The sequence below is a fragment of the Vanessa cardui genome, chromosome 13, assembly GCF_905220365.1.
Source record: "Vanessa cardui chromosome 13, ilVanCard2.1, whole genome shotgun sequence".
Taxonomy (NCBI): domain Eukaryota; kingdom Metazoa; phylum Arthropoda; class Insecta; order Lepidoptera; family Nymphalidae; genus Vanessa; species Vanessa cardui.
In genome coordinates this window covers 8,536,431-8,563,716 of record NC_061135.1, presented here as the reverse complement: position 1 = coordinate 8,563,716, position 27,286 = coordinate 8,536,431, and the positions used below count along the sequence as shown (strand labels likewise).

At 33.0% G+C, this 27,286-nt stretch overlaps 1 protein-coding gene across 2 annotated transcripts in view; it reads right to left on the bottom strand.

The window, feature by feature from the left end:
- Positions 1-6,585: 6,585 nt before the first annotated feature.
- LOC124534565 (serine/arginine repetitive matrix protein 2) overlaps positions 6,586-27,286 on the bottom strand; it is a 175,095-nt gene continuing 154,394 nt past the window's right edge. The window contains exons 1-6 of one of the 2 annotated variants that reach the window (XM_047110475.1): positions 20,453-20,825; positions 14,820-15,246; positions 10,478-12,538; positions 9,857-10,001; positions 9,615-9,734; positions 6,586-9,497 (exon numbers count right to left, since the gene is read on the bottom strand). In XM_047110475.1, the coding sequence (XP_046966431.1) occupies positions 9,311-9,497; positions 9,615-9,734; positions 9,857-10,001; positions 10,478-12,538; positions 14,820-15,246; positions 20,453-20,521 (3,009 nt within the window). In that variant the 5' untranslated portion in view covers positions 20,522-20,825 and the 3' untranslated portion in view covers positions 6,586-9,310. Of the gene's footprint in view, positions 9,498-9,614; positions 9,735-9,856; positions 10,002-10,477; positions 12,539-14,819; positions 15,247-20,452; positions 20,826-27,286 lie in introns of those variants that run through there. The other variant, XM_047110473.1, reaches the window with a different exon arrangement.

The window sequence follows — 27,286 nt, the reverse complement described above, 5'->3', positions numbered from 1 at the left end:
GAACGCTTAATCTATCCATATTAAAAAAAATTAGTTAGTCAACATCAGCTTCACTTAAAATCAAAAAATAAATAAAATTTTAACAAAAAGAAAAACCGACTTCAAACAAAACACTACTTTAGAACAAATGAATATGCACGAAAAAGTGTTAAAAATAATTGCGTATTCAATATATTTTTTAGAGTCCTCCTAAGTAAAATGAAATGAAAAATATTAGACTACTTAAAAGTCGATTTACGGTTATATAATGTAGTTATAATTATTGCTATATTTGGAGTCGGTGTCAGCCAATAAAACCCTACAGTATATCTTTCAAAAAACAATACGAGAATACTTTAACAAATATGTTTTTTACAAATTACCTTTTATACAATAATATACTGGATCAATCAAGGGGCTCGTATCGCTTTTTTCTTTTAATTGTTGGGGCAAGGGCACCGTGGCTGACACCGGCTACAAATATACTAATAACTATAACTACGTTATATAACCGTAAATCGACTTTTAAGTAGTCTAATATTTTTCATTTCATTTTACTTAGGAGGACTCTAAAAAATATATTGAATACGCAATTATTTTTAACACTTTTTCGTGCATATTCATTTGTTCTAAAGTAGTGTTTTGTTTGAAGTCGGTTTTTCTTTTTGTTAAAATTTTTATTTATATTTATAGGTTACTTGGATATTTGAGTCACCTTCCGTAATGTGGTTATGTTTATGTAATTATCATAGTCGAATATTATAATCAACTAGCTACCCACCCCGGCAAATGAAAGAATGTATTGAAATACGATGATATTTAGTTAAAATTATTTTTCTGTTAACTTTTTTATCATCTTCCAATTTAAATGAATCAAAGCCCCACTGTTTCTAAGCCGAGCCCTATTTACTGATAAAAGTTGCAAAGGAATCGGTTCAGTAGTTTCGAAGATTAGTGTACCTATACCTACAAACTTATAGAAAAACGAGAAAAATACTTATTTATTTATATTTAACAGAATTAGCAACCGACTTCAAAAAGGAGGAGGTTATCAATTCGTCTGTATTTTTTTTTTAATGTTTGTTACCTCATAACTTTTTACTGGGTGGACCGATTTTGATAATTTTTTTTTGTTTGAAAGGTAGTGCTTCCCGTGGGGTCCCATTTTTTTTTTATTTTTTTCCTATGATGGTATCCGTATGAAAACGACATAAGTCTTAAATTTGCATTATGTATATGCGCGACAAATAGGTGAATAACTCAAAATCACGTTAACCAATTTTGATGATTCTTTTTTTATTATAAAGGATATACTTTGAGGGTAGTTTGGTGAAAGTTTGGTAAGGTTCCGAGCACAGGATCCATGACAAATTAAGGGAACGGGAGGGAACGGAACAATTCTGAGGAGCACGTTAGCAATACTCGGTCGAATCTTTTATTTATGGGTTACTTGGATATTTGAATCACCTTCCGGAACGTGGTTATGTTCATGTAATTGTCATAATCGAATATTATAATCAACTAGCGACCCGCTCCGACTTCTCACGGGTGCAATACTGATACTAAATATACTAAAGAATTTGTTTATTTACGACATCACATTGCAAACTTCTAAAATTGTCAGTGTTTCTTTACTATATTGTTTATTTATTATATACACAAACCTTCCCCTTGAATTACACTATCTACTAAAAAAAACCGCATCAAAATCCGTTGCGTGGTTTTAAAGATATAGGGACAGAGAAAGCGACTTTGTTTTATACTATGTATTGACGGAACTCCTAAACGGCTTACAGTTAGGGTGCGATTTGGGGCAGAATTTCTTTCTGTCTTTAATCAAATTTTGTGTATATGATGTGATGTTATATGATGTACGACATAGCATACGAATAGCTCTTTTGCAAAGTTTTTTACTGAGGTCGATTACAGCTCTTTCGAGGGTGGTACCTTGTAGTTTATGCCGCATGACGTATTAAAGCCGCATTTTCGAAAGTCTATTTTTGCTTTATTCGAAAGTTTCTTTTGAAATTGGGCCCGAAGTAGTTTCTGATTCATATAAACGGCAAGCTTAATCTATCCATATTAAGAAAAAAATGTTAGTCTACATCAGCTTCACTTAAAATCAAAAAATAAATAAAATTTTAACAAAAAGAAAAACCGACTTCAAACAAAACAGTATTTTAAAACAAATTAAAATGCACTAAAAAGTAATAAAAATAATTGCATATTTAACATATTTTTGAGAGTCCTCCTAGGTAAAATGAAATGAAAAATATTAGACTACTTAAAAGTCGATTTACGATTATATAATGTAGTTATAATTATTGCTATATTTGGAGTCGGTGTCAGCCAACCCTTTGCTATACCTATCAAAAAACAATACGAGAATACTTTAAGAAATGTTTCTTACAAATTACCTTTTATACGATATTATACTGGGTCAATCAAGAGGCTCGTATCGCTGCTTTCTTTTGATTGTTGAAGCGTGTGCCTGTGGCTGACACCGGCTCCAAATATAACAATAACTATAACTACGTTATATAATCGTAAATCGACTTTTAAGTAGTCTAATATTTTTCATTTCATTTTACCTAGGAGGACTCTCAAAAATATGTTAAATATGCAATTATTTTTATTACTTTTTAGTGCATTTTTATTTGTTTTAAAATAGTGTTTTGTTTGAAGTCGGTTTTTCTTTTTGTTAAAATTTTATTTCTATACTATGTAGTGATGGAACTCCTATACGGCTCGCAGTTAGGGTGCGATATGGGGCAGAATTTCTTACTATCTTTAATCAAATTTTGTGTATGTGATGTGATGTCATATGATATCCGAAATATAGTTGGTCTTTTTCAAAGTTTTTTTGCTGAGTTCGATTACAGCTCTTTCGAGGGATCCTTGTAGTTTACGCCGCGTGACGTATTAAATCCGCATTTTCGAAAGTCTATTTTTGCTTTATTCGCAAGTTTCCTTTGAAATTGTCCTCGAAGTAGTTTCTGACTCATATAAACGTAACGCTAAATCTATCCATATTAAAAAAAATTAGTTAGTCAACATCAGCTTCACTTAAAATCAAAAAATAAATAAAATTTTAACAAAAAGAAAAACCGACTTCAAACAAAACACTATTTTAAAACAAATGAATATGCACGAAAAAGTAATAATAATAATTGCGTATTCAACATATTTTTTAGAGTCTTCCTAAGTTAAATGAAATGAAAAATATTAGACTACTTAAAAGTCGATTAACGATTATATCATGTAGTTATAATTATTGTTATATTTGGAGTCGGTGTCAGCCAATAAAACCCTACAGTATATCTATCAAAAAACAATACGAGAATACTTTAACAAATATGTTTTTTACAAATTACCTTTTACACAATAATATACTGGATCAATCAAGGGGCTCGTATCACTTCTTTCTTTTGATTGTTGGGGCAAGGGCACCGTGGCTGACACCGGCTCCAAATATACCAATAACTATAACTACATGATATAATCGTTAATCGACTTTTAAGTAGTCTAATATTTTTCATTTCATTTAACTTAGGGAGACTCTAAAAAATATGTTGAATACGCAATTATTTTTATTACTTTTTCGTGCATATTCATTTGTTTTAAAATAGTGTTTTGTTTGAAGTCGGTTTTTCTTTTTGTTAAAATTTTATTTATTTCTGTTGTTTAGTATGGATATAACATATCCGTTTATTAGAATATTATTGGGGGTGTTCAATTAATCAGAATTTACCAGCCCAGATGTTTTTGGTAACAAAAACTTCGCTACGCTTTCATTACGTTCGGGTGATTGTAAAGGTAATTAAATATATGAAGACAATTTTTTTCGAAGTTAACGTAAAAAAACTATTAAAAAAAATATCGTTAAAATTGAAAAATATTTGCAGCTGCATAAATGTTATTTACTTACTACTTTAGATTTTTGTAACAATTCCTTGAATATAATATATGTGCATTTTTTCTCCTTTTCTGTCTGTGATTTCCTATAATAAAAATTTACACTGTACGTAAACGATATGCTATTTACGCCTATAACATTTTTTGCTTTGTTTTGTGTTTCCAATCTAAATTGAAACTCATTCCATAAAGGCCGGGAACGCACCTGCAAACCGTGTTGCAGATGTCCATGCCCTCCTACGCTAATACCTCACACGCTATTTGACAAAAAAATATTACTTTACGTTGAATGGAATGACGTGCTGTCAATTACATGACGTTCACCAAGGAACTTAGTGATTGAATAATGAATATTGAATAATAAATACTCTTTTTCAGAAATCACCGGGGATATGTTATAACTTTATAAATAATGTATGAGGGTAATGTGTTTGAGCGTCAAAATCCAATATAATTAAAACAGTAAGTAACTAAGTAGTACGGTATCAATAAATTTATAACATTTGTATAAATTACTTTTGACACTAACTATATACAAGGTGTCTCAAAAGAAATTTTATATTTATTTAGCTTACTGCGTGAGCGCAACGTATCCGAGAGACGCGTTGGTTATGTCAATCGGTAGCCTGGCTCTTGGGAATTCAAATTCAATCGCTATGGAGCGTTTCTCGGGAGCAGACCGCGCGTTGTGCGTGCGAGAGTTTTACAAAAACGGTGATTCGGCGACTGTAGCGCGTAGAAAATTCTGCAGTATTCGAGGTTTTTGCCACTTAAATGATGCGCCAAGCATTCCTCTCATTCGACATTGGGTTAAAAAGTTTGAAGAAACCGGTACAACGCGAGATAAATCAAAATCCGCCTAAAGTGACCGTATGGGCTGCGATGTCGGCGCGAGGAATTATCGGCCCTTACTTTTTTGAAGACGAAAGGGGGCGTGCAGTTACAGTGAATTCAGAGCGTTATGTGGAGATGTTAGACAACTTCGTGGTACCTGAACTGCAAAACTTTCCTGGCTATCACCAAAGAACATATAAAAATAATAAAATTCCACAGACATTTTGAACTTTGCCGTCTCGTAAATTCAAATCGTTTATAAAAAATACATTGGTGAAAAAGGCGTATTATTCGATACAAGATTTTGTAGATGATAAAAAAGCGTGGAATTAATACCTGTTGACTTCCAGGCAGGATATATTAATTTAATAATTGTATTAACTTAAAAATTAACTAACATGACTGTATTTTTTTAAATGTTGAAAAAGAGTAACTACTGAGTTTCTTGCCGGTTCTTCTCGGTAGAATCTACTTTCCGAACCGGTGGTAGCTTCACTTAATTGTTAAATGACGATTCAAAAGTGCTTGTAAAAGCCCACTTGAATAAAGTATACTTTGATTTTGATTTTGAACATGGTTCCAACAGGATGGAGCAACTTCACACACGTCCAATATGTCTCTGCATCGTGTTCGTGAAATTTTCTCAGGCAAATTGATCTCCCGGAGAGGTGACATAAATTGGCCTCCACGCAGTCCAGATTTAACCCCTATGGACTTTTTCTCATGGGGTTATCTTAAATCTAAAGTTTACGCCAATAAACCGACTTCACTGGCCCATTTGAAAGAAAATATCCGTCACGAAATGCCAGCCATCCCTAAATCCACCTGCCGAGCCGTCATAAGTAATTTTACTGTTCGATTAAATGAGTGCCGAGAACGCGAGGGTCTACATTTAGACGATATCATTTTTAAGATATAAATCCCCAAAAAGTGTATTTCAATAATTAATAAACATTTTTTCTATATACGGCTTACTTTTTTTTAATCGATCCACTAAATATAAAATTTCTTTTGAGACACCTTATATAAAGTAGAGAAATCAGAGGTAATTTAGTAAATAATAAAAATAGTAAACAATAAACTTTGTTATTTTTTGAGTTTCCAACAAAATAATATTAGAACATTTGCAATTAACTTCTAACCAACGTTTTACTAAAAATATAAATAATTTTACATGAAAAAAAACATTATTTTTTCCTTCAGTAAACCTACAACTATCTAGAAAAAGTAAGATAAATTGAAATTTAATGCTTTGTAATATTTTATTTACATTTACTAAATCTTTCTTTAATATTATAATTCCAACAAAATGTTTTATTTCCATCCAGTTTCAGTAGTTTTAGTATGGGGCTGATGTCTAAGTTAACATATTATTTTATATATATTTAGGCAAATTTAAGCATATCAAGACACAATTAGAAATTTATCTAATATTTGCTCCTTGTTGAACCATAGTTTTCTCTCTATTTCTGTTGAGAAATTGTGTATCTTATTTATTAGATAACATAATATTTTAAAATACATACAATCAATTAATTTATTAAGAAATGGTAAAAGCTACTATTATATCTGGTATTACTCATGGTCTTCAGTTGTCCCCTTATAAAAATTTAGTACTTCTATGACATAAGTACAAGTGCTGTATGTTGAACCAGCATTTTTTGCTGACCATATCATTTTATGAAATCTAAAAATGTCTACTAAAACAACAAATTCATAGTTTGTATGATTAAAGGTACCCTTGCTGTCAATTGCTGTACAGTAGTAGATGATTATGGTAATGATATTAATTTATATTAAGTACACGCTTATATAATCATAAACTGTAAAGGATTTTTGGGTAAATAAAATTTAATATAATTTTTTAATATTTTTTTATTTCATCATTCATTTCAAACTACACCTTCAAAAATTATAATTGATTATAACTACGATAAGCTATAATTTTACCTAACATACGACTCGAACCTACGTCGTTTCATGAAAAAATTTTGACACTTCAAAACTTCCAACAGGAATTTATTATTCTACCTTCCATTATGCAATTACTACTTTAAATACAAAGGAAATAAATGCATGAACAAGAAAAAACTCGTGTCTCTTTGTTACAGACTATGCTGAAATACAAAAGCATGTACATCGAATAAACACAATAGCCCATACAAACAAAGAAACATTAAAACGTCACATCTCAAGGGCCAAATATGGTGTATCAGATAATAAATGAACATAGTTTAATCTTGTTCATATAAATTTATCCACTTAGTGATAAAAATTTATATTAAATTATGTATTAAAAATTATTTGCACGCTTGCTCAAGCTGCTCTGCGGTGGTTGAATAAAATACATACAATTATTTTTCACATTACATTGAAATTCGCTCGTTCCCATACACAACTACAGTTATTACTAATGTGTCTTACTTAGTAACAAAATAAATCTGTTAAAACGTAATTTTAAGTCTCAAACAACATAGTTAGTTTTCAAAATCAGGTACAAATTAATCGAAATTAAATCTAAGGTAACTGAAACATCAAGGGAAGAAATATGAGATCACGTTGCTTCATTAATATTCATGTCATTTCGACATCGTATCAATAAAGCGATATTCCACACAAAGTTTTCTAATTACATACTAATATTTTTGGCGTTTCATTTTATCAAACTAAATCACAGAAAGAACGATAAGAAATAATAGCTGACACCTTCATTCAACCGTCGCTTTATTAGAAATGTTATTCGTGAACAAAAACTTTATGAAACATATCTCATGTTTTAAACATATCACTTGAATTTTAAATATTCTTGAAAACGTCGCTTGTGTTGAAAGTTCTTTAAAATAAAGCGACAGTTTTAAATGAAAAAAAAAAACTTATCTATGGATTATAAATACCAGGGGCCCATAAACACTTTACAAACCTACTTAATTCTAATATAACAAAAAATATAAATAAGTCAATGTGAATGTTACATAACATGTGCATTCTTCTCTATGATCTTAATTATATGCCGTGCCATATAACATCGGAGTAACCTACGGTAAAATTGAAATGTTTGCTACGCTTTTTCATATAAATACAGTATGAAAGCCGTATCAAAATGGTCTTTCTAGTTATCTAATGAGTACTTCTAAACGTCCCTTATCGTAAACACATGGACTTTCATTAAATTACATATTGAAGATATTTATCATAACAGTGATTGTACTCTGTACTTACTTACTAAAGCTCAAATTGATGAAAAACTATTGTTTTATGCTACGGTGCAAAATTTATTGATCTTATAACTATTGCTAAATATAGAAAATACGTGAATAGAGAGACCGCCTTGAAGGAGTGTCACATTTCGTGTACCAGTTTGTTCCTTTTCAAATCGATACGATTTTCGTGACTATGAGTCGATGAGTCACTATGGTATTTATAAGCGAAAACCAACCTTCTAATTATAGAAATAAGGTCCATAATAAACTGTAGATTGTATTGTGTGATAACAGTGTTCACTCACAAATTGTTCTATTTAATAAAAGACAGTCGTTTTATTATTATATTTGACCTCATTTTAATCTATGGATCCGTAATTATTTTTAAACGGCATATACAAAAGCATAACATATACTTGCCTTTATCTAAGTGTTAGAAGAAAAATAATAATATTAAGTTAAGCATATTGCTTTTAGGCCTTTATACAAGTAGCTGCTAAGATAGCTAAAAAATTAAAACAAAACCATTTTAAATTATTATTACTATTAAATATCGTTTAAGTGGCCTTCATGACATATACTTGGCTCTATTGATTTTTGCCATATTTTATCATATACTGAATATGACGTATCTGATCCTAGTGATATATGTTGTATATTTTCTTAACAAAACTAATTGGTTTATAATGAGTTTGAGTAAATAAAATTACTTATACAAATTGAAATTAAATCTAATGTTACCGTGGAACTCATATTAATAATTACATACATAATAATTTAAATATCAATACAGGTTGCTGCGGTGTTGGGACTAGCATAAGTGTAAAGCGAGCGCTTAATTATTAAAGTCTCGAGCTATTTTTTAATGGTCCATTTTATTGGATTAAATATATTATTGTTCAAAAAAAAGTTACATTTTATAATAAATAAAATATGTTTATATTTTTAATGCTGTTGAGGCTTTCGTAATAATATAAGCACTAGCTCTTAGCGGTGAGTACCGCCGTCATAATATGACAACGTTCCGAGCGAACAAACATTTTGCAAGCTCCATAGAAAATAGTTTCTATGTACGTATATCATCTTTGGTATTTTTCACTGGTTACTAAAACTATTCACATATAATAAATAACTGCTGCTATATTTACGCTTAAGTATCAAAAACGAAATTCGACACAAAACTCAAAGTTTATTGCGTCTTATTTACATACACGTGGCCGTTCGTACAGCTTCAATTTCCTCACTGAACCGTTAACTGAGTGCTACGAAATGTATACTTGTACCGTCCAAGCTCCTACAAAGCGAACGAATCATCAAAGAAGCTGAAAGAACGCCATACATTGGGTTCTTTGATTAATACCAATCAATGTTTCCCAAAGATTTCAAAGCATATCAGCTGGCAGTGGAGTCGATAGAGCCATGTGTTCAGCACCTCTAACTGGAAGCCTTTGAGCCGTGACGTAGTGTCTCATTAGGGCGGGTACGTTGGGGAAGGCAGTGGCAGCCCCTCCCAAAGTGTAACCGTCACCCCCGCGACATATCCGCATGTGCATAAAGCCACGGGTGGATCTAGAAGGAAAAACAAAATATAAAATATTTTTACATAAACAGTTTTGACAAGTATGAAAATTTTATTACTAGTATTTTAATAATTTTATTTGAGGTAGAAAATAGTCCGAAACTCACTTCAAGCTAAGCGAGTAGTCGTGTTTAGCGGATTCGCTATTTCTTACTAAGAATGCTCCCTCATCGGCATCTCTCAGTAATCCCTCAGCTTCCAAACGCGATAACGTTCCATGATACCACCTGAAATAAATAAAAAAAATACATTATTGTTGACAATCGAACACGACATATTTCATTTTATGACATACATATGAGCATTTGTGTGTTACATTGTTACATAAAGAAGTATAAATTCAACTCACCCTTGTCGGTCTAGTGGAAGAGTGGCATCAACCAGGTCCCGTGGCGGCGCTATAGGTCCCAAGTTCAAATGTAATCCTTTCGCACTGCCGGAGCTACCAGTGCCACTTTCAAAATTCAAAGTCAATTTCTCACGATGTTTTTTTCCTGAAAGAAAATATTTTGTTTACATAAACATAATCTATACAATTTTAAGTAATAAGATTCTTTATCATGATAGATAAATGCACTCACAAAAGTCAAAGGTCATTAAATGTCAAAATGCAACTTATCTAAACTCTTAACTCAACTGTACGTTTACAAATTGCTCAGAACATAAAGGGAAAAGTTCCCACAAAGAGCACTCAAGTATATTAAATATTAGAAGGGCGTCGGAGCAGTTTGTATAAAAGAATTCGAAGTCATACGTCTTAATCGGCATAATTTGGTAGTAGACTTCACTTCAAGTTACCGACAGATCTCGAAAATGCGAGACGACAGACCCTCTACAGATTTCTTTCTTATAGAATTGACATGTTAAAACCCTTGTGATGTAATAAGCTTTTACTAGATAAAATTGCGCTGTAATTATTTTTGGCTAATGTATGTATTTATATGTATATTATAATCTGAAATTAGCTCACCTTGGTTTAAATCTTGAACGCTTTGACTCGAAGAAGCGTTAGAAATAGCCTCTCCAAAATCATTGTTCAGCTGCAACGACTGGCCACGTAGTTTACGTCTCAATTTAGGCATATCAAAAGGCAACGTGCGAAGGTCAACTTCAGCTTCAGCTCGACGTCTTCGTAACTTTGGCATGTCAAACGGAAGGTCAGAAAGATCAACAGCGTCATCTTTACGTTCTTCTTCTGTATTGCTGTTTTTGAAATTTATAAATGCATTTCGCGAATCTACACCTTCTCTTGAATGAATTGATATACCACTATCAGATCCTTGTATTTCTGTGTCACCGGGAGTTGAATGCCTAAACGTCAGATTTAACAAATTTCTGTTTTGTAAAGCCCGCCTTTTCGGCTTAGGTAAAATTTCAACAGTAGTTTGTATTGTCGTGTTACCCATATCACCATCTTCGGGTGATACCTTTTGTGAGTTATTATTTTTATTGTTATCAGATGTTTCTGATGCTGGCTCCTGGGAAGATTTGTCTGATATAGGACTTAAAATATGTAGTTTAGTCGGATGATGTCCAAACCCCGAAAGCTGCATATGATGTGATTTAATGAATGGAACGTTTCCGGAGTCAGAGCTATGTGAACTTAAAGATGATGAGTGACGACTTTCAGAACTACTACTACTTCTGTCTCCTTCACTGTTACTGCTTCTTAGTGACTCCATACTTCCTCCACTACTGCTTGTTGCCATGCTTTCGGTGCTTGAATACTTTCGACGTGGACGAGCTACTCCGGGCCTGCCTTTAAACTCCATTATAGGGCCGACCCCCTTAGGCCCCTTGTACCGATTCATTTCGGGTGTATCAGAATCGGAAGTGGGTCGACCCTTAATCTCTAAAAAAATACCGTCTTTTGATTGCACCCTTTCATCATCACCATCACGAGACTCACGACTGGAATCCCTCAAACGTTGTCCAACGTCAAGTTCTGTAGATACAGATGCTTTAACGTCAGTCATACTAGCGTCACTACTGGTCGGTGTATCCCTAGCCCGTAGAGATTTTACCGGCAGTCTTAAGTCTTTTAGTCGGGGATGTGATGGCTGGGTTTGAGGCAAGTTTGGAGCACTTTTTATACTATTCATTGCAGATCCGTCTTTTTGTTGAAATTTTGTAGGTAATGGCGCGGTAGATGGTGGAGAAGGAGTATAACCGCGTAACGGCAGTTGAGATGTTGACGTCCGATCTTCATCTTCAATATGCACTTTCTCCATCTCCTCCGAGAGTGCCGATGCATTGCTCTCATTTTCTCTCTTTTGGCGAATAGTTGGAATCTTTGAACGACGAACACTATCAGTTTTCATAGTCACCTTACGGCGACCTTTATAATCTGGTTCACTACGTTCTACAGCTTCAAATGCAGATGAGGCAGATGATATAACCTTGCGTTCCTCAGCTTGCAAGAGCGCTGGATGATTACTAACGCGATCGAAATCATCTAAGTCATCATCAGAACGTGCTATTTTACAGTCAAAAGCCGTTTCGTATATCTGTCGTGTGGTCATTTCTTGTGGCCAGCGTGGCAAAGGTGCCGGCACGTAAAATACGCTACGAGAAGATCTATGCTCCTCTACATCTTCGGGCGCGGCGCACGCGCAGCCGGCCGCGTCGCGCCCGCGACGCCTTGGCGGCATCCACGCGCTCTCGCCGGACGATGATGATGATCGCTCTAGCTCACGGAATCCATCTTCAGCCACTGAAAATCTTTTAGGCAGATTTGGTCTTTGAGCAACGTGAGGAGCGTCAAGACTAGCTGACTTTCTATACCGTGGGCCGCGAGACGAAGACGTCGATGAAACAGTCGGCGCTGTAGGAGCAGGGGGCGGCGGGGCAGTTTTGAACAAATCGCCGTAATAATATGGGCTAGGATTTCGTCTAGGGGCGTTTGCGTATCGTGGATCAGACCGACCACTGTCTGGCGAATGCAAGGATGGCGCAGTTGCAAATGGATCAAATTCACCAAACTCGTCCTCTTCGCCTTCAGTTGATGATGATCTGTCTTCTGAGCTCGATTCTAAAACAATAATAATCGCAATTAGACATAATTTCAGATATTCATATTATATGTGTGCCTTTGAAAACATTCTATTTTAACAACTCTTCATATGCTTGTAGAAAAACACATTTTCTCGAAAATTTTGTGCTTAAAATTATTTAAATTGCAAAGCGTATAACCGTCGCCACAAAATTGGAAGACTTTTAGAAGATAAAATGAAGGCAGCGAGCTAGAAGTAGGTTCGTAAACGTTCCGTAAGTCTGAGGCCGCAGTTAGTCTCAAGTGGCGTCGTTTAAATGAGCGTCCGGAATTGTACTTTCACGATCCTTCAAGAAAGCAGTCAATCATAAAGAATGGAAAAATGTTCCCCTATTATTAAAAAAAAAAGTCTTGAGTAAATCTTATTGCTATTTCTTGAGTAAAGTTCCTCGTTTAAACTTTTAAAAGGTGCGATTGTTTTTTTTTTTAATTGTATGATATTCAATATGAATGATAAAAATATGAAAATGTAAAGATCATTGAGTCATATTATTTGGGGCTGATTTTACAATTAATTCTTAAATTTATACGTATCGTGTTAAATTAACGTATTCAAAGAATCATGAAGCGTTTGTAAATGTAAAATCATTGCGGTGTTATTTCGTTCGCTTTCATTTTTTTGAGATTAACTCAAGTACTCTTATAACGCTAAGGTTAATGAATGCAATAAATCCCCTTTAACTCGTGCATACGATGCTAATGTTATTTCAAAGGCAAATAGAAATACCCTAATGAAAATTCCTTGCCTCGCACAACAAAGGCACATCTCTGAATGCATGTTGAGCACAAAAAGTCTGGATTTAAAGCCCCAAGATGAGAGAAATATCTACAACTAGCATGTTGTACTTCTACGTTCATCAGTTGATAGATACATCATTTGTTATTGGGTTTGTTACCGAGAAAAATACCAATATTTATTCCTCGTAACTAATACGAAAACAGTGCAAATTGTCCATTAGCGCAGAGGGTTGCAAAGTGACGTCATTACGTGACGTAATTGCTTTTCCACGTGAATGGACATGAGCCCCTACGAGTCGAAATTTGTTGAATTACCTCGATTAACGTGTTAAATGTCTTTCAAAAACGTTTGAAGCAATGTCAAAGGCGCCGGTTTAGAATAAAGCTATTTAACAGTTAAGTTAAAATTACACGGTTTTGAACCAAAAGTTAGTTGGAACTTTTATCGTAACATAATATTTGAGACATAATCGTATGCTCTCGAAAGTAAAATTATAGATTAAATGCTTCTTCTATGTACGTATTTATTCCTGGACATAATATTGTGTGCTTTTAATTATTCTCATTATGTAAGTGGTTAACAAACTCATATTAATCAAGATAAAATGAAAAATCTTTCCATAGACAAACGACATTGCAAATCAAAAGCCACTGTTTATTATGTCGAGACATTTTTCCGAGTCTAGACGAACTAGCAGAAAAAAGGCTGATTAAAAGTCGCCATTGTTGTTGATGCCTAGTGCGGCGTTTATTACCTCGGCTCTAATTGTGGATATTCCATGGAAGCTTAAAACGTCTTTATAACATTAGAGGTATATTAACTTAAAAATACGTAAATGCACAAATTTTTGAATCTGTATTTTTATCATATCATATCAATAAATACATTTTAAAAAAATTGCATAAATTTCATATATAGTAATATGCCATTTTTGATATACGTATGGCGATTTCGCTTTATAAAAGAATTCAATTCTTGGTTTAATGGCTTTTATTTGTGCCGATTTATAAAAGAAAGTAGTTCTCGTTAAGCGACTTACATGTCGAAGTAAAACTATGTTGACATAGTTTACTTTTTAAAAAATGAAATTGTGAACAAGTTAATTAACCCACCCGAGAATGTGTGTAACGAGGAATGGCGTGCAAGCTGTTTTCTTTTCATTTCTACGACAAACGGACAGGACTAGATACCATCTCGAGAACAATGCCGTAACAAGTCTCAACCGCGATTGTTGTGCGAGAAAAGAGGCTTTGTGCGGTCTTAGGAGATGAGCGAGGGTACAATCCTAACTAAGAATTTACGTACATAAAATAAATATATTTTTTATTTGTACTATGCCTTTATATAATAAAAGTTAAATTACTATTCATATAAGTTTATATTTGAATTGATTTACATTTCCATTCCTTAAATATCACTAGTTTATTTTAAATATAATTTTGAATATGATTCTTTAAAGAGTAAACATCTGTCACAACGATTGCAATAGTTACGTAAAAAATGAATCACGAATAAACTCACCAGATTCGTAATATGGTTGCGCCCTATGTCTGGATTGTCTCTCTTGGCGCAGTGGCGCGGAAGGCGCGGGTTCGGGCGGAGAATCAGCCGAACCTTCGGGTGCACTTTCGGGACTACGTCTAGTAACTTCAGGAGCTGACAAGTCGAAATCAGTCCTTCTTGCCGACTCGTAATCTGCTCTTCGACGAGCTGACTCCGCGTCAAAAGCGGGTCGTCTTCCAGAATCTGCGTCGTATTCTCTACCGAAGTATCTTCTTGATTCGTATTCGTATGGTCGTCTTGAGTCAACGTCGTAATTGTGACGACGAGACTCGTAACGCCATCTGGATGTGTCGGGTGACCGTCTAGGCTCCCTTGACCGGCGACTACGCTGCGGCGATCGTCTGGCTGTGTCGCGTGGTGTACAATAAGCCTCTAAGAATTCAACCTGAAACAAATTAATTTTATTAAACTCTGTTATTCAATATCAATCATCAATTACAAAGCTGTCACTTGTTTTTTTATTATCTGTGGATCAATAGGATGTAAGTCCACGCTACAATACTAAAATATAGAACAAGGGATTCCGCATACCAAGTGACTATTAGTTGGAAGGAAGCCCTTCATCATGAAGGTCGATTATGTGGCAGAGTAAAGTGGTAATAAAATGCAGCGGTCACATATCCGCCGACCGTAACGGTCGGTTAGACGTTCTTTCCCCTCGACGGGGTGTCATTACCGGGGAACGTTTCTGTTTATGAGAGGGAGCATAAAGAATATTATGAGATATTGTGCTTGCATTGACGATACGATGAGGTGATAACGTTTCAGAGGCTGGTCAAATTTAGTTCGGAATGTCATTTTTTATTGCAAACATCAACGCTTTTACATTTATACTAAACGCTTAGAAATTAATGTGTTATAACTTTGAACAAATAATAAACTCTTGGGCTTATAAAAAGTTAATACCGATAGAATAAAAAAAATTGTACATAGTCAAATCGTTATTTGTTGAAGAATCTTGAATAGATATAACATTACTATTTACGAATAAAGACAAACTATGTATATATTGACGATAAAAATGCGCGGAATTTTAAGTTGATTGTCATCATCGAATGAAAAACTATCGATAAAGTACCTTGTTGAATAAAGTCACAACGAGACAAAAAGTTTAATATGTATTTATTTACATTAGTGTAGTAAATTCAGCTCAACCAAACACCAAACCACAATATGCAGTTTGAAATCTTTATTTTTTATTTCGATTGTCGATATAAACACTTTAAGTTAAATTTGATTAAATTTTGAACGTAATTTACATGTAAGTTACAAAGTGTTAACATAGCATATATATTAGTCATTATCGATATAATTTATTTTAAAAACCCCAATCCTATACACTCTTACGAGCAGTTAGCACGGTCATGACAATGCCCTATTCATGGAGAGATAACTTATTTATTTAAGTAATCTGTATTTATATAATGGCTTGTATTGATTAAATGACAAATGTAAAGGTGCCAGCTCCATTTCATAGTAGGGAATCGAGATATTCAGTACAGATATAATTGTTTTTAATTTAATTCATAGATTTAATGATGTTTCAAAGAGGTCGACCCGTGATGAGCTTGAACATCCGCGCCTCCGGGCACGAAGGGTCTTAAGCCCTCATTAAGGGCGTGTTTAGGATTTACTAGCTTTAAATCTCGAGAAACCTTAACCTGAATGAGATTTTATTCAACGACATCAATACGTAATACTTACATAATAACATTGCCAAACACTATAAAGATCTCTTTCATCCTACGTTACGATCAAGATCATTCAATACGAAATTTCGTCTACCCACAATCTTCGTACAAAAACTGATTAAATACATTAAACGTGCAAGCAGTCATTATACGTCGCGAGGGTGACTTTATAAATAAAATAAAAGGATTGTGAGCCGGTTTTGTAGCTGGCCCCAGGCCTGTTCTTTATTCAAACTTTTACCATTGACTGGAGGCTAGGGCTAGCCTCATCTGGCGCATTGTTTAACGATTCCTTCCTACGCATGAAAATTTATTTACATAATTAAACATCGGTCGCACCACCCTCGTTTTGATTTGCGATGTCTACGAGATTTTCTCCGCTATTTACATATTTTGTTTCGACGCTTAATTAGAGTCGGTCGAAGCGTTTTCACGCACATAATTATAAAAGCTTTAATTAAAAAAGTCTGTTTCCTATTCGCTTAAATTTCATAAATTATCAAGGTTATGATTAAAAATAGTGACTCACTTCCACTCGAAAGTTGTTTATCTTAACGAGATAAAGCAATAAAGAATCCTTTTTTTGAACGAAAATAAAATCATTCGGGTTTATATAGTGATGTGTATGGGCATTATTCGTTTCGTTTTATTTACCAATTCAAATCAATGTTCCTATTGAATCGGAAGGGGTTAGCCGAGAGGGATCAAATTGAAACTGCTCAAGCACACATGTTCACTTCTGGCTATTCATCAATCGCATCGCATAATGGGGAAATAAACTACAACTCACTTCCTCGACAACTACACGTATAATACTAATAGTTAACTTCCTGTAGCAACGACATGGACAATTTATACGAAGCAAGGCTTAATGAGAATTATCATTCAAATTGCTTCGAATGAATTTAAAACTTGTTAATGTTTTATTAAAATCATCAAGGATTTAATAAATATTTGTATTATAATTTATAGTTATTTTTTATATTCAATAATGGAGACCTATCGCTTCTAAATTTAAATGTATAATCTTATCAAATGGAAATTTTGCACTAGAGGAATATCTACATACATGTTTTCACAAAACCATAATAACAAAATAATGTAACCGTATCACGTTTGTGGTTTACTATATAAATAACGTCATATGTTTTAACGAGATAACCTTACCTACATATTACGAACTAATTGCTTTTTGATTTGCTACGTACGTACTGTTTTGATTAAAGAATAATAATCAATTGCGCGTTTACGTCAAACCTTAAATATTGCTTTAATGTTTTTTTTTTTTTAATACGTATAACATCATATGCAGGTTGACCAAAGTCGTTTAACATAGGACCTTATATTATTTTGTATGTAATATAGATTTAAATAAATTAAATAATGTAAACCATAAAATTAAAAAGTTGCATTGAATTATTTTTAATGTCCTCTTATAAAGAAATAATTCATATAAATAAACAGACGATTTTCACCGTCTTTAATATAATACGTCACTGTCTATGTAAATGATTGACGTATCTTTTCGATTAAAATAAATTACGATTCAAAATACATAACATATTGTCTATCATGCTTAAAACAGAAAGGTCTCCAAATCATGAGATGTCTATAAATACTCACAAGTTTAACACATCAATGATATGAAAGGAATAATTACTTTTCTCTAGAGAGTAGGCGGTGATGAACAAAAAATATTTCTATAGGTATAGAGAAAGTGTGATTCCGGGTTCGCCCGCTATGAGTAATACCAACAGAATGAAGGATGTGGAACAAGATGTAGTTTTCAGACGGCCACATGAGTCAGCCGGGCGATTTATAAATACCGGAGACACGCCTCCTGGCTACCCAGCCTAAAATAGTACGCTGCAGTGTCGTATAACATAAACATTAAATGCTTCTTTGATCAGTCATCGGTTGTGTATGGAAAAATCTCAGACGACTGCGAATATTACATCAGATAAAAAAAGCCGACCAAGGCCCAGGAAATTTAAAATTATCTAGAGATATTTCTTGCTTGAAAATACCGAAACATAATGTATATAATACGAGCTCGTTGATAAAATAAATGTTCATTTATTTACAAAATAAAAAATGCTGGGTTATCCAAACATTTTAAAAACGATTTACATCACTTAAGATTTACATTCATTTCGAGATGATTCACCAGCTGCTTTGTGCTGTTTTTGTTTACAAATATAATCATATCAATCAACTATATTTGACACAACAATTAACTTTAAATTATTTGAGACAAACGAGACAAACGAGAGAGATGAGTAGCATTCTTTATATACATTCGTAACCTTCTAACTTGAGTATAATGTAATTCAGCGGCTAAATGTCTGCAGGAATTAACAGACTGGTTGGACTGCAATTTCCCCATCCACAATTGGCGCGGTCAATCTTACGTAGTGAACTCCTGTCTAGTCACGTTCAGCAAACAGGTTCCACACAACCGAGTTAAACAGTGTCTTTTATTCTTTTCACTTTCAAAACAAGCATCGCGGACGTGCTTTTCAATCATGCTCTGTTATTGGACGGTAAGCCTTAATGTCTGATACATGCTCTCTACTATTTACTTTTAGAAATTTATTTAAACGTACACGAAAACTCATTCCAGACAAACTAAATTTTAACTATTAATTAAAACGAATTGTCTTTAAGTACGGCTTCCTACCAAGAGTACTGACGTGACAAAATTAGACACAATTGTTGCAAATGAAAACAAGCGGAGATGGGAAATAAGCTTAATTACTAAGTTGCAAGTCCAAATCGCCTAAAGGACCGAGGGTCTTCTTAAGTAGACCCTTACAAATGCTTCAATGAAGGGAGCAATTATGAAAGAAACTTCGTCCTTCCTTTAAAAGGACATTCACTTCAAATATTGTCATTAACACTTACTATGCAGATTTTAATAAATTTCATGGAATGTTTCCTCTACTTTAAAGGGTAAGTATTACACAACACGTGTTTAGGGAATGGAATTAGAAAATATAGTGTCATTGTGTTCCAGCAGCAGCTGTATTTATTCATACTTTTCTCATCTGTCTGAGATCACTATTTGTGAATGCCTTTCCCAAGACAGATCAACGGGACACCGGATGGTACGAAAATAAATGTTTATTGTAAACTAGGAATACTTCTAACTGCATCATTGTAAATGCATATGATATTTTACATGTTAAATTTGTTGAAATATTACTGTATATTCAAATTAACATTTGACCATTAAAAATGGGAATTCGAGTTCGAAATCTAAATTACATTTGATGGGAAATTGCTTTAACTTTGTAGTTTTGATCTTTATTTTGTTTCAATAAAAAGATTGCGTCTATCAGCGTACAAACTTTGCTCTCGGAACTTGTAACTAAGTTACGTCAACCCAGGGGTTGGCCAGAGGATTGTAATCAATATCTACTACTTCATTTTAATCTACGACTTTCTTATAACGTAATTTAATGCGGGGTCGAAAAAGAATACGCATTTAATTCAAATCTCGAAACCATTGATGCGATGTTTTGCTTTTTATTAATAGTTTAATGGATATATTTTCAGATACACGAACTATTTACACCTACTATTATAGTATTGTAGCTATGTGTACGTATTTTGTTTGACTTTAACTAAACGAAGTTCAAAACGGTCACGTTCAGCAACATTTTTTTGTATGATTCATCGACATAATACGTCTTCAAATCAAGAAGTAGGTACTTAATTAATTACATAGATAAATTGTATTATTTTGTATAATGTATTTGTTGCATAAGTGTTCTACAAATTGATAATGATTTACACAGTCATTGCTTCCTATCGTCGGTATCGTAATCATATACATACATGGATACACACAAAAACAATAGTAAGTACACCTGCACTCTTTCAATAGCTTTTACTTACCACATGCGCCACCAAAATCCATTGTGCTATTTGTCGCATTTTCGACATCAACTTCTTGTTAGAAGGCATTGTCACAAGTACTAATAGAAGTATGTAAGGAATTCACAAATAGCACAGAACGTCCATCAACTTTATCGACCGTTTCACTAGTGACACGCACACATATAAACCGCTAAACTAGAACTAAATACACTTTCACACTACTTGTTCTCGTTCCATAAACTTAATGTTTTTGTTGTTAATTCTTGTGTAAGTCTAGGCGTTGGGCAGTAAAAACCTGCGATATAAACGCCTAAAACGGTTCGGTTGCCTACTTGACGAGTCCAACTGTAGACTGACAACACGGCTCAAACACTATACGCGAATGTGTAAAACGGTGACTCATCGCCCCGCATACTGTTTACCGAGGCTTGAGTCATCGCGCGGTGGAATAAACCATTTAGCGATAAAGCGCTTGCTTGGGTGCCGTTCTAAACGCAACACAATATGAACGTACTTTCTAAAGCGCTAAAGTGCTTTGTTATATGAAACGAACTCCATTAATACCTCGATTCCGCACGTGTCCTTAAGTATATTACGCAAGTATAAACTTTATTACAAGTATCCAAAGTTTAAATTGGAATGTTTTAATTTAGCTGACTATAGAAACAAACTTTCGCGTTTAAATTTCGACTCGTTATGTTAGATTACGAACTCGACTAGGTCGAATGCCGTTTTGAGGTCGTTTACGCTGTAGATAGACCAAAGTACTGCACCAATGATAAAGGGAAGCATGAGTAATTTGCTCGACAAGGAATGCTTAGTCTGAATGCATAATTAAAATATTTATAAACCGGATTACAAATCCTTATAAGATGTTTCGAAATTATATCGCATTTACAATAAAACATAAGGACAATGCAAGGAATATTAATACTAATATTGGTATAAATGGGTATGAATGGGATGAACAATGGGAAATTGTTTTTTTTTTTGTTATTTTACGTCATAAAATAATGAATGCTTTTTTGTAAGTGCAATAATTTAATTTATTATTAAATATTTTTCATTTATTTAATAAGTATGTTACTTAACGTTATATATATAATTTTTGTTAAGAAATAAAAATGATTGTTTTTACGATCAATTTAGAATCTAAATTTCTCATGAATCATCTAAATGTTAGATGATTCTTTGGTGAGAGACGCCATACAGTAGTGCAATTCCTGAACCAAGATTTTTTTTTTTCTAAAAATACATAATCGTTTTATGATAAACTCTTATTCTACTACGTATAAAGAATATTTGTAGTGTTTTATTTATTGTATACATCTTATTCTTAGTATTTTTTTTATAGTTTTATAACACAATTGTTTTGTTTATATTGTTTAGATAATCTTTTCCATGTTGCTTTTCTGATTTGATTCAGTATTTCCTTTGCCTCAGGCAAAGTATTATATGATCATTAAGTTGGTTTAATATAAAATACACCGTTGAGTTATTATAATTAAAAAATCATTTCTACCAGATAAGGTAAATATAGCTATTTAAACTAAATTAGGTAAGTAATTAGTAATTACTGCCATTTTGAATATGAAGAATCATTCAAATGTTTTTCTTTTTTTTTTCAGTATTAAATAAATCCATCATGGAAGCAAATTTCAACCACTATGTGTTTACATGCAGGAAGTACACGTAAGCAATTCTTTCAAATATTAAAAAACAAAAACAATTTATCGTATTATACAGGTATTAAAGCAATCTTTAGCAATTTGAGGCAATAAAATACTTTTATGTTAATTGGATTTATTATTGAAGGCTCACTCGATCCCATGTAATTATTATATATCAGGTTTACCAACAACTTAAAACATTTATATACATATATGATAGTTTATAATTATCACTAATACGACATGATAATTACAGTTGAACACTATTATAGTAAGAGCAGAGATGGCCCAGTGGTTAGAACGCGTGCATCTTAACCGATGATTGCGGGTTCAAACCCAGGCAAGCACCGCTGATTCATGTGCTTAATTTGTCTTTATAATTCATCTCGTGCTCAGCGGTGAAGGAAAACATCGTGAGGAAACCTGCATGTGACAAATTTCATACAAATTCTGCCACATGTGTATTCCACCAACCCGCATTGGAACAGCGTGGTGGAATATGTTCCAAACCTTCTCCTTAAAGGGAGAGGAGGCCTTTAGCCCAGCAGTGGGAATATCAGGCTGTTACTTTACTTTTACTTTACTATTATAGTTGCGAAAGTATCTATCGATATCGATGAAATTTGGTATGAATTGAATTCCATGGAAGGTTAAGGACTTTTGCAAGCTCAATTAACGTATTATGTTAAATAAAATTATTACAATCGATATTGCATATCACCTTTGAACGCACTATGACAACGTTACACAAAGAAAGAAAAATGGTTAACGCGCCACCTGATGGCAAGCGGCCACCACTGTCCATAGACTTTGCCGATTCTAAAAACACTTATCATTTCTTACATCGCCAAATCAACCTTGGGAATTAAAAGATATGTATGCCTTATACCCTTTATTACACTGGCACACTCAAACTGGAATAAAACTACTACTAAAGAGTTCTATTTTTTAATATGTGATATATGGCTGAAACCTGCTGCTTGCAAAAATCATTAATATGTTACATGAAAACGATATGATATTCGCCAAAGTCATAAAATCAAATAGGTATAAACGTATGTTATATTTATATATTTATATATAAATCTATATACGGTGTCTCGCTCCATTTTCGCACTGATCTCTAAAAGAAGTTAGTGGGCAGATCAACTCTTATGATGATCTAAGTTAGCGGGTGAATGTACTCAGTCTGTTCTCTTGGATGACGCCATCTTTTCAAATGAATACTAATTATCACTACAAATGTTATTGTATCTTCGTTGACAAGGAGACAACGATGTAATAATAATTCTTATTTTATTTATGTTTTTTTTTTTAATTTTTGTTAGTTTTTAAATATGTAAATCCTTTTTGTTCATTCAATTGTATTTTAATGAACGAATTTTATCATTTTTCGTTTTTATTATTGTTATGACGATGATCATCGACGGAGCACTTCTCAATCAAATTTAATATTTTTTTATTTTTAATGAATTGTTATTCAAAATGAAATTTAATATATTTTGTATTATATCAGTAAAAATAAAACAACTACATATATATTTTAAGAATTCTACAACTCACCGACCTATAGCATAACCTTGGTGTATAAAATTAGATTGAATGTTTGATGTTATTATGATTTTCGAAATAAATTATTTGTTTACATCCTTCTATTCGATTCGAAGTCGAACGAAAGGTGAGATTTTGAAAAAAATCTTGTTTTAAGGCCCGAATAACTCCCTATTAGTGTTAAGAAGGATAAGTACCTAAGTCTTTGGTAAGTGTGAGTAGGTAAATATTTTTGGTAAGATTTTAGAAAGTAGCTGTACTTGACTATTTCGAATGAATGCGCCAAATAAATAATGCTTTTGACAGATGTAGCGTCCGGACACATTTTATTAATTCGATATGAGGGCCGACTAACGAATTTAGCATTATATAAATTTGATCTTATCTCAGATTTGCCTTTTCAATTCGCTTTAGTTTGGATACACGGAAATACTTCCTGTGTGATACGGAAATCGCTTAAGGTGCTTTTTTAAAACATTTCTGCGGCAAGCCTTTTACGGTGCTTGTCGCACGTCTCTGGGAAGGCCTCCCAGACGATATTTTCCTGAGTAATTTTACCAAAAATGTTTTAAAAATAGAGTGAAACAGCGCTGGATTTGCATATGAATGTTTGTATTTTGTCTCGTAGTTTATTTTTTATTTATATAATTTTTTTTTTAAATTACTTTTATTCAAGGACCTATAATTATATATAAAATAATTTCTTTCTATGATCTTGGCACAAGATTCTGCGCTCAAAACTACTGAGTTTTATTTGTGCGCAAAATGTGGTCATAAGGGATATTATCTAAATGGAGGGTGTATATGTAGAATGACGTATGATCACGTGTCCATTTACAAAGTCGAACTAGAGCAGCTGTTAGAATAAATTCCAAAACCTCTCCGCGAAAGTAGAGAAGCCTTCCACCGTGTGACATTTAAAGGACACGTTAAAATTAAATTTACGACAATACAAATAAATTAAATGCTTTGCTCATTAGGTTTATCAGATATTTATTTATTAAAACCATAATATAAACACACAAAATCGAGCAAGGACGAGATACGAGGATGAGTCAGTCATCCGCATTACCGAAACGGCATTGATAAGAATGCTTATATTTGAGCGAAAAATGTACAGCTGGCTAAGTCGGCTCACAAACAGTTTCCATGAGTCATGCTTTGTTTTTAAAATATGTTTGTCGTTTAAATTGTAATTTAGATACCTAATGAAAATACCTATAATTTAAATATTATTTAATTGAGTAATAAAATATTATCTGTTTGTTTATTTATATCAATATTTATTACGCAATTATCCTTAGTAAATAAACGTTTATTTAAGGCGTTTTTTTATGTAACGGTTGTTTACTTTACGTATGCCTCTGTTACTCCCGCTTGAACTTAGTTAGTCACGGGGTCATTACATCATTTATCATGGAAATAAAATTATTTTTATGCCAGTAAAAAATTGTACATTTATCCATGTATTGCATACTCGTTACCGCATCATATATTACTTTAATATCCAACTCATTGAAATTAATAAAGTAAACTTTAATTCATTTGTATAGCTTTCCTAGCGCAGTTTCATAACGAGTCACGAATGGCGTGTTGTTAACCAAAGAACGTGCATTAAAATCCGTAGGAACACCACCGAGTTTTCATCTGTTTATTTTACTCTCCGTAAATTCATCTCGTAATCATAAAACACGTAAATATTTGGCATTAAATTCTAACACATATGAACACAGCACTTCGGTAACGTTGGTAAAAAAGATCTTAAATTTTTTCGTATGTACTTGACACGATACCTACGTATTTGACAAGACATATAGGTATAGGCATTTATTATTTCTAGAGGGTGTAAGACAAGAACTCTTCATCCAGTTGTGGAATGTAGGGTTTAATGTTTTTATATTTTTATTATACAATGGCATACAAACTTTATCTAAATTTGAGCATTACTAAATGTTATGTTTAAATCTACTGACTTAATGAATCTGCTAATACTTTTTAATTATATATATTGAAATTTAAATTTAATACTTTTGCTAATTTGTAAAATCTTCTCTGTATTTAAATTACTCTGGATAATTTTTGACTACATTATTAGTACAAGAATCATAAAAATTATTCGTGTACATACATACATAACTACAACGCGTCTTCCATTTTTGAAGTCAGTTAATGATTCACACGCTCCTTTATTACGCTGGGTCGTATGAACGAAGTGTTCACGTGGAATAATGAGTCATTTTTGACACAGGTGTTACACGTTCGACGTTCCGTTTTTTGTCAGTCATGCACATATGTTCCGATATAGGGGAGCATTAATATAGAACACCGAGTCCTTATAGCTCGTTTTAACGATGCAATAGTCGAAGAGCCAATTTGGTTTTAATCGATAACATAAAGTTTGACAACGTTTTTGCCTTTATTTATATTATCAGAAAGTGCAATAATATCTATTGTGATATGTGCCATTTAATCTGAAGAACATCTAATCTTACATTTCTGTCCGATAATACTAACACTTTTTTGTTGCATGCATTTAAAAAACAAAGAAAATTTTATCTAAAGTTTTTTTCCGTGTTAAGTACATAGTCTGTTAGCAGTTTGACTATTGTATTGTTATCATTGGAAAAGTATTGTCGATGAGGCTCAAACGCCTGTGTTAAATTTATTGCGTTTATGTGATAACATCGCACGCTTACAACGATCCAAAAATATTCGAACTCGTCATTTTTACGTCAGCCATTGGAAGCTTTTGTGACGCACACTTCCCGTCATCGCAATACTGGTTCAGTGAGGGGTTTCCTGTAGAATCTCTGATGATTTAACGAAAAAACAATGTAGACTTAGAGGTTACAAGTTCAATGAGTAATATTTACATTAACGAGTGTTAACATCGTTATTAATATTGCGTTGTTTGACTTTGAAAGTATAAATGAGAAAAAATTTTAAGCGACTCCAAATAAAGGAGTGTTCTTAATTCGGCCCGTATATATGTATATATTTTCTATGTTTGTTTGCCGATTACCGACCGACCGATTTTGATGTTTTTTTTAGTTAGAAAGCAGGATACTCCTGGAATTGTACCATGCTAACGATATCAGAGTCTGATGATGTGATCCTGGAGAAATCGAGGGGAACCCTCAAATTTTATAGGCACATGTACCGTGTTTTACTTATTTTCTCAAGTCGGACAATTTTGAATGAAAAACAAATGTAGAAATATTTATATACGATCGGCAGATTTCAATAATACGTGTTTAAATCAAATTATTTTATTACTATTTTGTGATCATTTATACTGTATTATATATAAGTCGGTGTTATTGTTTAGAAAAAATATTTTATTATTTCAATTGTATGATATCTGCCAATGTCAATGATTTATCTTTATCTTATAAATATTTGATCTCTGTGTATTGTCATCGATTTTTCCGATGTTTCTCTATCTTCGTTTTTTATTATCGGTTTTGATAATAATTGTTTTCGATATTCAAATCTTATTCGAGAAATTTGTTATTTACCTTGAATTTAATATGATGGTACATTTAACACTGTATTGAACATACTCAGAAATATATTTTTTTATGATATGGGCAGAGGACGTGCCAATGATCCATGGAAATGGTAACCACCC